The sequence below is a fragment of the Elephantulus edwardii genome, unplaced genomic scaffold, assembly GCF_000299155.1.
Source record: "Elephantulus edwardii isolate Elephantulus edwardi_28Jun2011 unplaced genomic scaffold, EleEdw1.0 scaffold00549, whole genome shotgun sequence".
Taxonomy (NCBI): Eukaryota; Metazoa; Chordata; class Mammalia; order Macroscelidea; family Macroscelididae; genus Elephantulus; species Elephantulus edwardii.
Genome location: NW_006400299.1, coordinates 340,018 through 355,995, shown reverse-complemented (window position 1 = coordinate 355,995; position 15,978 = coordinate 340,018). Strand labels below are relative to the sequence as shown.

At 38.4% G+C, this 15,978-nt stretch overlaps 1 protein-coding gene across 1 annotated transcript; it reads right to left on the bottom strand.

Annotated features, from left to right (window-relative positions):
* Positions 1–9,041: 9,041 nt before the first annotated feature.
* Positions 9,042–9,971, bottom strand: LOC102855770 (olfactory receptor 1A1-like). The gene has a single exon (XM_006903246.1). It carries the CDS (start codon positions 9,969–9,971, stop codon positions 9,042–9,044), a length of 930 nt encoding a protein of 309 aa, XP_006903308.1.
* Between the last annotated feature and the right edge of the window lie 6,007 nt (positions 9,972–15,978).

The following is a 15,978-nucleotide window of genomic DNA, read 5'->3' as shown; positions in this document are numbered from 1 at the left end:
TACTGATTCTTCTTCTCTGTTCCCAACTTTTGCATTCCAGTCACCCATTATTATCAATGCATCTTGATTGCATGTTCGATCTATCTCCGACTGTAAGAGTTGGTAGAAATCATTTTGTGATCTCTTTTATTGATGGACATTTAGGTTTTTTCCCACCTTTTGACTATTATGAATACACAGCAATGAACATTGGTGTATATGATCATTTTAAACATGATATACATTCAGGTATAACAAGAACCAAAATGATTGAAGAGAGTTAGAATCAGATACTGAGTGGTTCTGATCTTGCTGGGCAAGTTTCTTAAGTTCTCTTAGCCCTAATTTCCTTACCTGATTGACCCTGAACCAACCATCCATTGGACAGGATCCATCAAAACATAAGAAAATGGAATGGAGATTGAAGCTGCTGTCTAAGATGAAGGGTTGACTAGACTATGAGAACACAAAAATGAAAAAGATAGGTACTGTCTTCAAGGAAGTTATAATCTATGGCTGACAAAAAACCCAAAACAAACTTCTTGTCATGGTGCTGGAACTAACTAATAACTGACTCTTAATTTTCCAAAGCTCTAAGTTGCGTGGGAAGAGATTGTCCATCTTTCTCCATATAGCAGCTAGTGGATCCAAAATGCCAGAGGGGGCTGTCGCCTGTGAGTTAGCAGTGCATTACCTTAAGCTCTCTGCCACTTGAGCTCTCTATGGCAGACATACAACAGAATGTTTTACATCAAGTAGTCATTCTCAAACTTGATGGTCTCATGACCACTTTATATTATGAAAAATTATTTAAGACCTCAATAGCCTTTGTTATATAAGTTATACTTATTAATATTTACTTGGTTAGACATTGATACTGAGAAAATGTTAAACTACTTATTAATTTATCTAAGAATGCCAGTAATAAATGATTTAATATTATAAAATGGTGTACTTTTATGAAAATGAATTTTCCAAGCAAAAAATTTAATATGGACAGTAGCATTGTTTTATAGTTTTCAAATATTTCAGCTGTTCGATTTAATAGAAAACAACTGTATTTGTTTCTGAATTCAGCATGTTATGATGGTTTGGTTTAAATTAAAAATAAGAAAATAATCTGGTCTTACTGAGATAGATGTACAGAGATATGTAGTTCATGAAGAGAGAAGCCTTTCAAATGATTGTAGATATCTTTCTTCAATACTGTATTAAAGTTTGACAAGTATCTGAATCTGGATTCTTTCTTGAAAAAAAAAAAGCCAAACCAAATGAAGCCAAATAAAAACCAAACTAAATTAAAAACAAAAACAAAAACAACAGCCCACACACCAAAACTCAGGAAAAGAAATAGATTTATCTAAAGAAAATGATTCATGAGCTTATAGAGGCTAGCGAGTTCTGGTCTGTGGCACATAGCTGTGAAGACCAGTGAATCCATGGTCATCAGGTAAGGCAGCCCATTAGTCCAAGGAAATGAAAAGGTGATAAATCAGACGTGAAATTGAAGCGAAAACTAAGCCAGCTTCAGAAATATTCCTAATATGTTTGTAGGAGGCTACATCCCAGATGAAACTCTCCCCAAACCAATTGTCCACTCATACTAAATTCCATAAAAATAATAAATTAGATAATATATATACAATATACAGTCAATAGTCCCATGGACTGCCAAAAGAAAAACAAATATGTCTTGGAGAGTGTGTAGCCAGAGTGTTCTTTGGAGGCAAAGATGATAAAATTTTGCCTCACATACTTTGGGTGTATTCCTACAGTGGCTATTCTTTGGAAAGGCTCATGATGCTCTGAAAGGTGGAGGGTTAGCAAAGGAGAGAAAGACTCTCAATTAGATAGATTGACACAATGACTGCTGCAGTGGGCTCTAGGGTGTCAAGAAGTGTGCACAGGATCGGACAGGGTTCACATCAGTTGTTCATAGGGTCATTATGGATTGTACTGGACTTGATGGCACCAAACAACAACAACTACATCAGATCTCAGGAACAGGTTTGAGACCTTGAACACTAATGAACGAAAACCAGATGAGCTGTGGGAAGATACCATGAATATCATTCATTAAGAATGTAAAAAGCCATTACTAAGAAGGAAGAAGACCAAAATGGATGTCAGAAGAGACCCTGAATATCGCACTAGAGCACAGAGAGCAAAGGGAAGAAATCAAGAAGTTAAGGGGCTGAATAGAAGATTTCAAAGAGCTGGTTGGGAAGATAAGGCAAAATATTAAAATGGTATGTGCAAGGACAGGGCTTCATTACTGGAAGGAGAAGAGGGGAGAGTCAGGGCCATGTTCTCCCAGGTTTGCTCCGCCCAGGGTTGCTATAGCCTGGTAAGCAGAGAGAGCATGGTGCTGTTTGGGCGGGTGTTGTGGCAGTTTTTGGATGCGAAGGACTACTCTGCCTCCAGGAGCCAGGCAAGCCAGGCTTGGCCTAGGGTTTAAGGCAGCAGCACAGGTCTTCAAGCCCAAAAGGGCCCTCGGGACTGCGGACAGAGAGTGGGGTGGAGTTCCCCAATTAAAACAAGCTTAGAAGGAGGAGTGGCATCCACTTCCGTAATAGCTTGCCTCCGGAAACCCTATGAACCTGGAGAGAGGATGAGAGACGCCCAAGCGTCAAGGACTCTCCTTCATAGGGTCGTTTTGAGTCACCTGCGACTCGACGGCACTTAACAACAACAACAACATGTGCAAGGAGCTGGAGTCAGACAATCAAAAGGGCCAAACTTACTCAGCTTTTCTTAAGCTCAAAGAAATAAAGAATACATCCAAAACATGAGTTGCAATGCTTAAGGATGCTATGGGCAGGATATTAAATGATTCCAGAAGCATTGAAAGCAGATAGAAGGAGTATACAGAGTATACAGAGTCCTTGTACCAAAAAGAATTGGTTGACACAGCAGAATTTCAAGAAACAACATAAGAGCATAAGGCAATGGCAATGAAGGAGGAAGTGCAGGCTTCTCCGAAGGACTCTGTAAAAAATGCCCCAGAATTGATGCAATACCAGTTAATGTATTTCATCAAACAGATGCTGCCCTGCATGTGCTCACCAAGTTGTGTCAAGAAATCTGGAGGACAACTACTTCGCCAACTGACTGGAAGAGATTCATATTTATTACCATTCCAAAAAAAGGTGACCTTACAGAGTGCGGAAATTATTGAACAATATCACACATTAGCAAAATACTGCTGAAGATTATCCAGAAAAGATTTGAACAGTACATTGACAGAGAACTACCAGAAATACAGGCTGGGTTCAGAAGAGGTCATGGCAGTAGGGATGTTGTTGCCAATGTCAGATGGATCTTGGCAGAAAATGGAGAGTACCAGAAGAATGTCTATCTGTGCTTCTTTGACTATGCAAAGGCATTTGGTTGTGTGGATCACACTAAAATGTGGCTAACCTTGAGGAAAATGGGAATCTCAGAGCACTGGATCGTGCTTATACGAAACCTATTTTTGGACCAAGAAGCAGTTCTCAGAACAGAGCAAGGAAACACTGCATGTTTCAAAATCAGGAAAGGAGTATGTCAGGGATGCATAATATCCCTGTACCCTTTCAATCTGTATGCAGAACAGATCATTCGGGAAGCAGGGCTTGATGAAGAGGAGTGTGGGATCAAGATTGGAGGAAGACTCATTAACAACCTACGATATGCAGATGACACAATCTTGCTTGCTGAAATGGAGGAGGACCTGACGCACTTGTTGCAAAAGGTCAAGGACTGTGGTCTTCAATATTGACTGAAGCTCAACATCAAGAAGACAAAAGATTCTCCTGACTGGGCCAATTGGCAGCACTATATTAGATGGAGAAGAGATTGAGGTTGTTAGCAATTACAGCTTGCCCAGATCCACAATCAACACTTTTAACAACAGCAGTCAAGAAATCAAAAGTTGAATTGCACTGGGAAAATACACTGTCATAGAACTTTCTAGGGTCCTGAAGAGCAACGATGTCAGTCTAGAAACAAAGGTATGCCTAATCTAGGCCATGGTGTTCCCAATTACTTGCTATGCACCAGAGAGTTGGACAATGACTAAAGATGACAGAAGAATGCATGCCTTTGAGTTGTGGTGCTGGAGAAGAGTCTTGAACATACCATGGACTGCCAAGAAAACAAATTGGTCTGTCATGGAGAGGGTGAAGCCAAGTCTTTCCTTGGAGACTAGCATTTTGAAGCTCTGCCTCATTTACTTTCGGCACATGGTCAGGAAATGTAGGCCCTTGGAGAAGAACATCATGCTCGGAAAGGTGGATGGACAGTGCAGGAGAGGGAGATCCAAGATGAGATGGATTGATACAGGAACTGGGGTGATAGGGGTTGGTGTGTTCAAGTTAGTGAGAACGGCTCAGGACAGAGAAGAGTTCAGAGCTGCTGTAACTAGGGTCACCATACATTACAAGCGACTGAATGGCATAAAAAAACCAATACCATACTATGACAGATTTTGAAGCAGGAGTGGCATCCACTTTCTCAATAACATGCTTCTGGAAACTCTATGAACTTTGATAAATGCCAATAGTTGGGGGGGTGCTTCAGACCTTTTGTTCATAGGGTCGCTGTGAGTCGTGCCTGACTCAAAGGCAATCAACAACAACAAAACAGTAGTAGACACAATAATGAGTTCTAAATACTAAGCACAACTTTTAGATATTTCTGTGATTTTTGTTCTTTTTTGGTGATTTTTGTTATTAAAACAGCGATGATTTGAAAATGGATGGACATATGTGTCTCAAAGAACAATGGACCCTCCACTTGGGTCTTACTGGTTGGATGTGTCTGAGATGATTAACACAAAAATCTGGCTCTCATGCCTCCTAAAGATTATGGAAAGTTAGGGTATGTGGGTGGCCCAAGTGGTTTGAAATTGGCTGCTAAACAAAAGACTGGTGGTGTGAACCCATCCAGTGCCTTCACAGAAGAAAGACCTAATGGTCTGCTTCCATAAAAATTAAAGCCTATGGAGCCATTCTACTCTATTATGCATTAAGCTGGCATGCGTTTAAGGCCAAGTGGGTGAAGATGAGAATAAAAACAACAGCCACAAGTTAGTGAGAGATCCTAGAACCTCTCTTTTCAACCTGAGCTAGGGATGTAGCAAAATATAGTGAGAGAGAGCTTGGATTATGGAGTCAGACTACCTCTGTTTGAGTCACAGTTTTCAGTTTCTTTAGGTTTAAAGTTTCTTATTTGTACATGGGGATAGTAATAATACCAACTTAACAAGGGAAGCTGTTTATTTGTAAAGGGCTTGGTACCTACATCAGTGTTACAGACATTTTTGTTAAATGCCTGTGTTTCAGAAATGGAAAAAAGTTGGAATCACTCAGGAAAAGGAACCTGTTTTATAGCCCCTGGAACAGGAAAGGGCTGAGGGTTGAGGCAACATATGGAGATATGATCCTTCCTATGAGCTCCTAGATCCTGGTAACATTAGTTTTCTTTTTTCAACTTTAGTGAACACAGGGACTCTGGTGGCTTAGTGGACAAGGAATTTTGCTGCCAAACCAAAGGCAGATGGTTCAAATTGACCAGCTGCTCTATGGGAGAAAGATAGGCCATCTTTCATGCAATTTACTATACAGCTTTACAACTTGATGACACATAACAGTAACAAGTAGAAATAACTTCATGTTGTAGTTTGTAGTCTCTGGGTTATTTCAATATACTCCTCCTCCTCTTTAGTTTCTTTTAAAGTAAAACATTTTTTTCCAATGCCTATAAGACCTTCATCCAGTTGGATTGACACAGTGTGGCAATGGGCTCAAATGTGTCAGAGATTACGAGGATGTCACAGGATAGGACATGGTTCAGGTCTGTTATTTATAGGATTGCTATTTTTTGTACTCAATGGCACCTAACAACAACAATAACAATTTATTAAATATTCTGTTTAAGTACTGGGTGTGATTTTTGTTTCCTGACTGAATCTTAACTGACATATTCACCATCTAATCTTTTTCTGAGAACTTCAGGACTGTAAGACCATTGTTGATGGGTCAATTCTGACCCACAGTGACTTTTAAGGCAGAATAGAACTGTCCCTTTTGGTGTCCAAGGCTGTAAATAATTTTTCTGTTTAAGCTTTTTATATTTTGAGTGAAAGTTTGCTTAGGAAATTGGTTTTCTATTCAGTCATTCATAGAGATTTTATGACATAAATTAGTTTCTACATTGTAATAGCACTCTTCTTGCTTGTTATTACAATTTTTATTCAACCATCTATACTAATAACCCTTCTTGCCTTCTGAACTTTCTTCGTGGGAAAATATTGCCCTTTTGCTCTTGTATTATTGTTCAAAGAAGTGATTACCTTGAGGATGTATTGTTCTCCTTATAATACTGCCCATTGTTTGGCTAAAAGTTGAGACACACAGGGGTGACTTTTAGTTCCACACTCAAAGGAGACCCAAGGTCATAGTCTCAGAGGTTCCACCAGTCTTTAATTATATGAGTAAATCTAGCCATTTATATAATTTTGAGTTTTGATTGTAAATCTTTATGGGAGTAGACTGTTTCATCTTTTCCCCTTGGAATGGCTGGTGGATTTGATCTGCTGGCCTTTTGACTAGCAGCCCAACATTTAACCCACACCGTCAAGTCACCTTTAGTAAAAGGCAAGACCTTAGGAATCTGAAGTAAATAAAGTAGGTTAAAAAAATTACAGTTTAAAAAATACCTTCAGGACAGAATGTGTGACAGAATCAAAAGAAGAAGTCTGAGTTGGAATGTAAGTTCAATGATTTTTATTTTATAAATTTATACACAGACTTTTGTGTGCTCTAAGAGATATGCAGTAGAGGAAGAATAATGTGAGGTCGATTCCCAGTTAATTGGTGTAGAGTTTACCCAAGTACTCACATTTCCTCAGCTCTTCTTTTACATTATTCTCTTTGGCATGTAGTATATTATCATAGAAAATTCTCATAACATTTGACCTTCTTGAAAAGTGAATCTTGATACATTTATTATTCTGAAATAACATTGAACTAGCAATTTATTACTCAAGACAAATCTATTGATTGATTAATATATGTCAACACTGATCCAACTGCTGTGAGCACAGCAATAATAGGCCTTAGACCTTCATATTCTTGGAGATAAAACAAACAGACAATAAATAAATTTATATATCCTTCCCCTTCCCCAAACTTGAGAATCCCATAAATGCAATGCTTTTTCCCATCACATCATTTGGTCACTCACTCACACAAATTTCCTAGTCATTTGTAATTTTGTAATAAAATCCTTTTTAAAAAAATTAAAAGTGGATAATTGTAATAGTTTTCATCCTTAATGTGTTAGAGTACAAGAAAGCATTAAAAGATCAATACGATAATTTTTCAACATCCATGGAAAAATTCTTGGCAATATAAATTAGAGAAAATGTTTTAAATTTCTATTTTTATTGGCAATTAGAAAACAGTAAATAATAAAATGTTACTCTAATTTACAGTCAAGTCACCTCCTCAGAATATTATTATGTTTGGAAAGATTAGATTTATGAATAATCACTTACATGTTAATATTTTGAAAAATTTCAATAATCTTATCATAAATAGAATCAGATAATAGTGGAATTCCTTTGTAGATATTTAGTTACCTTCTGAATAATTGTCTCTATTTGGGGGAACATTGTCTGCATTAATCAAGGCTGGCCACGCAACATCAAAAACTTATCTCTCTTAGGTCGTGCTGGAGAATTATGGTAATTTTCTATATAGCTCTTTTGTCTGTCTTTGTTATTTGGCACCTCAGTTTTCTTCAAATCAGTTTTATTTTATATTACAACTAGTTGAACCAGAACATATCATGCCTTTATTTCTTTGTTGTTGTGTGCTGTCAAGTTGGAACTGACCCATAGCTGACCCCATAGCAGATTTTCAGAGGCAGTAAATCACATGGGAGGAGATTGTCCATCCTTCTCCTATGGAGCAGCTGGTAGATTCAAACCACATGCCTTTGAGATGGCAGTGCAGCTTCTTATGACTAGGCCACCATTAGTATTTAAGAAAACACATTTACAGCAATATGTTAGGAAGTTTGATCAATTAAGAGACAGTGTAGTTTGATCAATTAAGGGGGGAAAATTATGTCCCAGAGTTAGTACCTTTAAAGATTTTAATCCAGTTTGATTCAAGCAACTTCTAGTTGATTCTGATTTGTGATAAACTCATCTGTGTCTGAGTAAAACCATGTTTTGTAGGGTATTTTTGTAGGATGATTTTGTAGGATATTTTGTATGGTGATTTTTTAGGAATTGATCACCAGGTCTTTCTTTCAAAACAATTCTGGGTGAATTTGAACTGTCAACTGTTCAAGGAGTATTTGAGTGTGTTAGCCAATAGCACCATGCAGGGACACACATTCTAAGTTATGTCTGATTATTATCAGACTACATTTCAGAGATTTATATTTCCATTCATCTATATTTTCCACCAATTAAATATACCACATTATAAGAAATGTGGTAGGTCTTTTCCTGTCCTCAAAGCATGCAAACCTAGTTGTTGTTGTATGCCATGGGGTTTGAACCAGGCCATAGCTGGCTCTCCTGTGGATTTTCAGAGACAATTAATCACATGGGAGGAGACTTCCCATCCTTCTCCCAGGGAGCAATTGATGGATTCAAACTGGTGATTAATTAAATGTAAGAACTGACATTTAGATACTGATTTGTAACTTTCAAAACATGAGTAAATATGATCCTCTCAGCCATGTTGCAGATACAGAGTTGAGATTATTATACCTAATATGGAGATGTGGAAGCCAAATTCAGACTTTGTCAACTTTACTTTGTTAGTCAATAGTATAAAAGAGAATTGGACCTAATAGTTTTAAATTTTGACTTTAGCAAAAGGAGTAATAATAGAAATTAAGTGATCATTTCAATAGGATGCCTCATGAGATTGTACTGGGATTATGGAGAAGATGAATTTTCTGGCTGGAAAGATCAATAAGGACTTGATGACTCTGGGAAGGACTCATGCGTGTCCTTAGTGGTGTCTGCTACCCTTAATGAAATGGGGATAGCACATTGGTTATGAGAAAATTTTCCTGCTGAAGAGTTTCCTCAAGGCAGCCTTCATATCTCGGTTTCTCAGACTGTAGATGAAAGGATTTAGCATTGGAATCACTGCCATGTACATCACAGTTATCACTGCATCCTTTAGGCTGTAACTGGTCAGAGGACGGAAATACATGCCCATCACCGTTCCATAATACAAAGAAACAACTGTGAGGTGGGAGCCACAGGTGGAGAAGGCTTTGAGCAAACCTTTAGTGGATGGAACCTGTAGGACAGTGGCAAAGACCCGAATATAGGAGATAATGATGCATACTAATGGCACACAGAAAACACCAACTCCTAGGTACATCATTTTTACATTAAAGTGGATATCAGAGCAAGATAACTTGAGCAATGGGGTAATGTCACAGTAAAAGTTGGCCACTTCCTTGTTGCCACAAAAGGACAAACGAGCTGTAAGCAAAGTATGGGGGAGGGCATTGGAATTTCCAATCACCCATGACCCAACAACAAGCAGGATACAAGATTTGGGGCTGATAATTGTTGTGTAATGAAGGGGGCGGCTGATGGCCACAGCACGATCATAAGCCATTGCAGCCAAGATATAGCTGTCTGTGTTACCCAAGGCAATCATGAAGTACATCTGTGTTAGGCATCCTCCAAACGAGATGGCTTTGCTGCTCAAGAGGTGGTTTGCCAACATCTTAGGGACCGTTACAGATGAGAACAGGATGTCAACAAAGGAAAGATTGGCAAGGAAAAAGTACATGGGATTGTGAAGGCGGATGTCAGAGCGAATGGCCAAGATGATGAGCAGATTTCCAACCAATGTGATGGGGTAAATAAACAGGAAGAGGATGAAGAAGACGTCTTCCTGCTCCTGCTTGCCAGTAATTCCCAGGAGAATGAAGCCCAGGGTGGAGGACTGGTTTTCTTCCCTCATGGCTCCTTGATCATGAAAGAGAGAAGAATCAAGAATTATTAGTTGATTACTCCATATAATAATCTCCATTGTCTACTACTACTTTTGACTCTTGTTGTCAATTATCTAATGTTTTCCAAGGAGAACTCTGCTGCTTTCTCTCCTCGCCCTACCCACTCCGTCTCTCTCTCTCTCTCTCTCTCTCCCCCCTTCCTCCCTCCCTCTCTCTATAAATTGGAACCAAATCATAGATGATCCTCCAGCTCTTTTCTGAGGTTGTAAATAGCACAGGAGAAGATTGTCCATTTTTTCTCCAAAGACTGGCTGGTGGATTTGAACTACCAGAGAGGCTCAGCCTTTGGGTTAGAAGTGCAACTCTCTACAGACTATTCCACTAGACATATGCTACATATAGTTAAAAGAGGCCTAATTATCTTTCATTCAGAATCATATGATATGGACATTAAAGATTTCAGAGGCAGAGTTCTTGGCAACATGGCTGACTGAGTTGATATAAACACTTATAAAAGTTCATTGCCATCGAGGTCTAACTATCTCATAGTTGACCCTCCATTGAGTTTTCAGAGCCTGTTAGTTGCATGAGAGGAGATTGCCCGCCCATCATTTCCCCACAGATCTGTTGGTGGATTCGAACCACCAGAGAGGCACCACATTTAGATTAGTAGCACAACTCAATATGTCCTATGCCATCAGAGCTCCCAAATGGATATGTTGTTGTTAGGTGCAGTCAAGTGGTGTAGAGCGAACCTATGAACAATGTTTTCCTATCTTGTGCCATTCTCATTCTTATTAGGGAGCTCTAGTGGCCTAGTCCACCAGAGTATATAGTATGTAGAATTAATAGAATATAGCTTTATCTTCAAGGAAATATAAGAGATTTTATACATAGAGACTCTGGCAAGTGTATTGGCTAGAAACTTATATTTAAAAACTTAATACTTTTCTTCTGTATTTACTAAACCAAACTCATTGCCGTTGAAGTGGATTCTGACTCACAGCAACCCTGTAGGGCAGATTAGAATTGTCCGTAGAGTTTCTTCATGGAAGTGGACTGCCCAGTCTTTCTCCCATGGAGTAGTTATGTGTTTGAACCACTGACTTTTTGGCTGGCAGAGAAATTATTTAACTACTGCATCACTAGGATTTCTGTCCCATACTTAAATAGCAACACAAAAGAAAATATCAGCCTTCCCCAAACTTCAACGTTATTGTTGTTGTTGATGGCCATTGAGTTGAGGACGACTCATAGTGAGCCCGTGAACAAAAGGCCTGAAACCTTTCTATAACTATCATCATTTATCACTTCATAGAGTTTCCAGAGGCATGTTGTTTAGGAGGTGGATGCCTCTCCTGCTTCCAAAAATTTCAATAGCAATGACAATTTTAAGAGCTTTAGAAATAATTCAATGAAAGAAGTAGAAAAAAGTTTATAAAGCTTTGCTGAAGGACAAAAAAGAATACCTGAATAAATGGGTTCATGCTCTGGTGGTGTAATCTGTAGGAAGCTGTGCTGCTAACCCAAACAGCACCTCTCTAGTTTGGATCTAACAACTACTTCATGGAAAAAAGATGGGCTATCTTCTCACATGAAACTTATAACCCCTGAAAACTCTCTGGAGGGTCAGGTATGAGTTGGTTCTGACTCAAAGGCAATGAGTTTGAGTTTTGTTGCAATGCTGATAGAGAGAAAGACTTAACGGGGTGGAAATACCAGTTATCCCTCACTTGGTCTGTGAATTTGATACAATACCAATCAAAAACCCACTGTTTGGATTTTGGGGGTTTTGTCACAAAAGGACACATATAAGGCTACTGTTATAAAAGGTTAGGGAATCTGTGGTATATTCGCACAATGGAATTCTATGCTGCATTGAAAAATAAGGAACTCATGCAATATTATTCAAAATGGGTGACCCTGGAGGACATTATGCTGAGTGAGGTATCTCAGTCACAAAGGGACAAATGCTATATGGTGCCACTGTTGTAGAATGAGGCTGGCATTGGGGTGGGGGTAAGAACTGAGAAAAACTGGATGAAATATGTTTACGGCATTGAAGTCTATGGGGGAGAGAATAGTCTAAAAGTATTATATTTTAGGGCATTATTTTTATCGTAGGAGTATGCAATGAGGGTTGCAGAGTGGATTGTATTTGGGGGTAGGGGGTGGGGTTTGGGGAGGTGCGGGGGGGGTTGTGTACCAATGAGGGAGTTTTTCTTTTGCTTTTCAAGGAGAGGAGCAAACGGTGGGGGCGGGGGGGGGGCCAGAGGGGAGGGGTTTGTGCAGAGAGAAGGGTGCAACAATGAATGAATGGAATCCCAAAATCTCTGTAGATGTTAATTGACATGAAAAATAAACAACCTAAATTTAAAAAAAAAAAGGTTAAGGAAAATTTACACATAGTTAGACTCATCCTTGAATAGTTACCAGGGATGTGAAGGGAGGGAGGTGAGTAAAAACTAGTAAATAGGTAAGACACATATTAAGATGAGAGAAGGGAAAGTCAAAATCCAATAAGGGGATGACTAGGACAAAAACATCAAAGAAAGGGAAGACTCAGAAAGGTGAAGAAGGATTAATGCAAATCAGAATTACATGGCCGAAAGAAAAGTGTCAAGTGGGTACTGAAATTACTTATAGAATAAAATGTGTGTGCATGATCGCCGTACCTTTTCAATCTGTATGCAAAACAGAACATTCGGGAGGCTGAGCTTTATGAGGAGGAATGTGTCATCAGTATTGGAAGAAGACTCATCAACAACCTGTGATATGTAGATGATACAGCTTGCTTGTTAAAACTGAGGAGGACATGAAGCATTGGCTGCAGAAGGTCAAGTACTGCAGTCTTCAATATGGATTGAAACTCAACATCAAGAAGACAAATATTCTCACCACTGGGTCAATTGGCAGCACCATGATGGATGGAGAAGAGAATGAGGTTTTAATAATTTCAGCTTGCTCAGCTCCAAAATCAACACTCTTGTCACCAGCAGCCTGGAAATCAAAAGACGAATTGGGAAAATCTGCTGTCAGGGACCTCTCCAAAGTGCTAAAGAATATTGATGTTGGTCTAGGGACTAAAGTGCACTTGATCCAGGCCATGGTCTTCACAATTACTTGCAATGCACTAGAGAGCTGGACAATGACTAAGGATGACAGAAGAATTGATGCCTTTGAATTGTAGTGCTGAAGATGAGTATTGGACATACAGTGGACCACCAAGAGAACAAACAGGTCAGTTTTGGAGAGGGTGAAACCAAGTTTGTCCTTGAAGGCAAGGATTTTGAAGCTCTGTCTTACGTATGTTAGGCATATGGCCATGGTGGGACCAATCCTTGGAGAAGGATATCATGCTTGGAATGGTGGAGGGACAGCACAGGAGAGGAAGATCCTGGATGAGATGGATTGACACAATAAGTGGGGTAATGGGAGTAGTGAGACTGGCTCAGGTTAGGGCAGGGTTCAGAGCTATTGTACATAGGGTGGCTATGGGTTGCAGGTGACTCAATGGCACATACCAACAACATAGTTGATAAAAGGGGAAAAATTTTGCTTTGTGAATCTTCACTCAGATTACAATTAAAGAAGGAAAAAACTCTACACCATGATATATTACAATCTAACCATGCAAAAAATAAGAGGGCCTAAAATAGAGAAAATAATTTGAGGAAAGGGAATAAGGATGCCACACCCGCCTCGCTGTCCTCTCTGGCCACGACGCCTGTGTGACAAAATGGGTCGTCCGTGCCTGTACGGGGTCTCTGACCTCAAGGATAGCATAAGAGGGAACCTTGCAAGCCCTGTGCTTGTGAGTGGGCTGATGCCTGGATATTTGTTACAGATGGGTCTTCGTAATCCTAGGAAACCTCTGGAAATTAAGTTGCTTCTAGGATAAGAATGGGAGTTTCTGGGGAATAATCAGGGGAACTTCACCAGAACTGGGATAAAGATTTAATTAAAGTTTTTAATCAGGAACCATTTGATGTTCCTGGAAATGATAACAAACAAGCTGAAAATATAAAAGAAATTGAGATTGTTCTTAAAAGTATAATTTTGAATATGATCTTTGAGTATGTATCTAATTCCTCTTTTGTGATACTTGCAACTCATATTCAGCAATGTAATTGTATATTAGGAGAAAGTTTAGACTAGTTTTAACAGCAGAAAGTCATAGTTAATGATAATAAAACAGAGAGGTTTAAGAAAAGACTCAAAAGACAAACTTCTCTAAAAGTAAAGGTCTCTTTAAGAAATAGGAAATATTACCAGATAAATCACAGGTGGTGGGAAGAAAGTACTTATAAAGGACCATATGTCCTGCCAACTCCAACACCAGTACCTCTTCCTTATACAGACGTTTTGTATTCCAAGGAAAAAGAATTGAATAGTACAGATTAACTTGGTAAAAACAAGTTAAAGGAAGTCGTCCACCTTAGTGCACATTGCCAAACAAAAAACAAATTAAAATCTTATGACAAGTTGCAAAAACTATTGTTAAATATAGGAATGGTCCAGAGTGTAAGAAAATAGATGTTAAGATTCGTTAGGTACAGTACAAATATGAGTACAAAGGCAAAAACAAAGGTGGCTAAAATACAGTGACACAAAGTAAGAGAGGAAAGGAAGTGAAATGTAAACCATTAACCATTGTCGAGCAGATGACCAACATAAGGTCATTGTGTTTCTTGTTCAAAGAATGTTTAATAGCCGATGCTATTATTTAGTAATAGAAAATACTTTCTTTTTGTTAAAATCTTATGTGAGCTTTGTAATCACAAAATGTTGGCTATAAGTCAAGTTTAAACAAGTTTAAATGTATAAAAAGCAAGCTTTTAGCATAATAAATCAGAGCTCTCTACATCATCCTGGTGTGCAGACTCTCATTTTCGCCGACTTCGTCCCTCACCTGCTCTTCACCAAGAAACCCCTTGAGTTTCTTGTCACGACCGTAGTCGGGTGGTCGGTGACATAAGGAGAGAGGAATTGCCCTATCAGGAATTTAAATTATTTAATATTGTTTTAGCTGTGGTTATATAAAGAAGAGTGATTCGTGTGTAAGGATTGACATCCAAATCTAAGTAACATATGAACGACAATATTGTCATGAGTTAGATTAGAAATTTTGAGGAGTATTGAAGCAACTGGATACCCCTACAATGATAATACAGAATAATCTAAATAAGTTAATTGTGAATGGCTAACCTTCAAAATATTAGAAAACCCCCTACCATGTTTAGGATGTCAAGGTAAGAACTATTTCCTAAACCAAATAAAATGTACAAAATTTGACATAAAAATATTTGTATAAAAAAGTAAAGGAAAAATCATAAGGGAAAATAATGGACTATAAAGAGATTCATCCATAATCAGGAAAGGGTTAATATTCAGAATACAGAAGAGTCCTACCTTCTTTTTAACAAGCAGTAAACAATGGGCAAAAGACTCAAATAGATTAGTCACAGAAGAGGAGTTGGATCTGACCAATAAACAGACACAGTGAAAAGATGCTGTACTTCCTTTGTAACCAGAGAAAGGAACAGTGACCCAAAAGATCAAATTTCAATATAATATTCTTCATTTGGGTGCAAAAGTCCAATAATTTCAAGTGTTAGGAAGAGAATGAAAGTTTATATGACCACTGAATGGCATCTAAGTTAGTATAACTACTTTGGAAAGCAGTTAGGAAATTCTTAGTAAAGATGTTCCTCAAAGCTTTTGCCACGCTCCTCAATTTCACTGCAATATCTTCTCTCAAACTTTCCCAGAAATTGGAAAGTCGCTTCATGTTCATTTAAAAAAAATTAAAACCAGGACAGAATATTTTCTTGGTACTTTTCTGATATATAATTCATATACACACTTCATCCTGCTCTTTTTCTCCAAAATCCCAGAAGTAAAAATGTATATTTATACCTATGCCCTTATTTTTATTTCTTTCTGGTTTTTCAGAAATACTGCTCTGTAGATTCTTTCAGCTGTGGTGTTTTATCTTTTCACTATCTCCTTCAA

What these genes read in the sequence shown, in the direction of transcription:
- LOC102855770 (XM_006903246.1), bottom strand. Translation starts at nt 9,971, where the DNA reads ATGAGGGAAGAAAACCAGTCCTCCACCCTGGGCTTCATTCTCCTGGGA.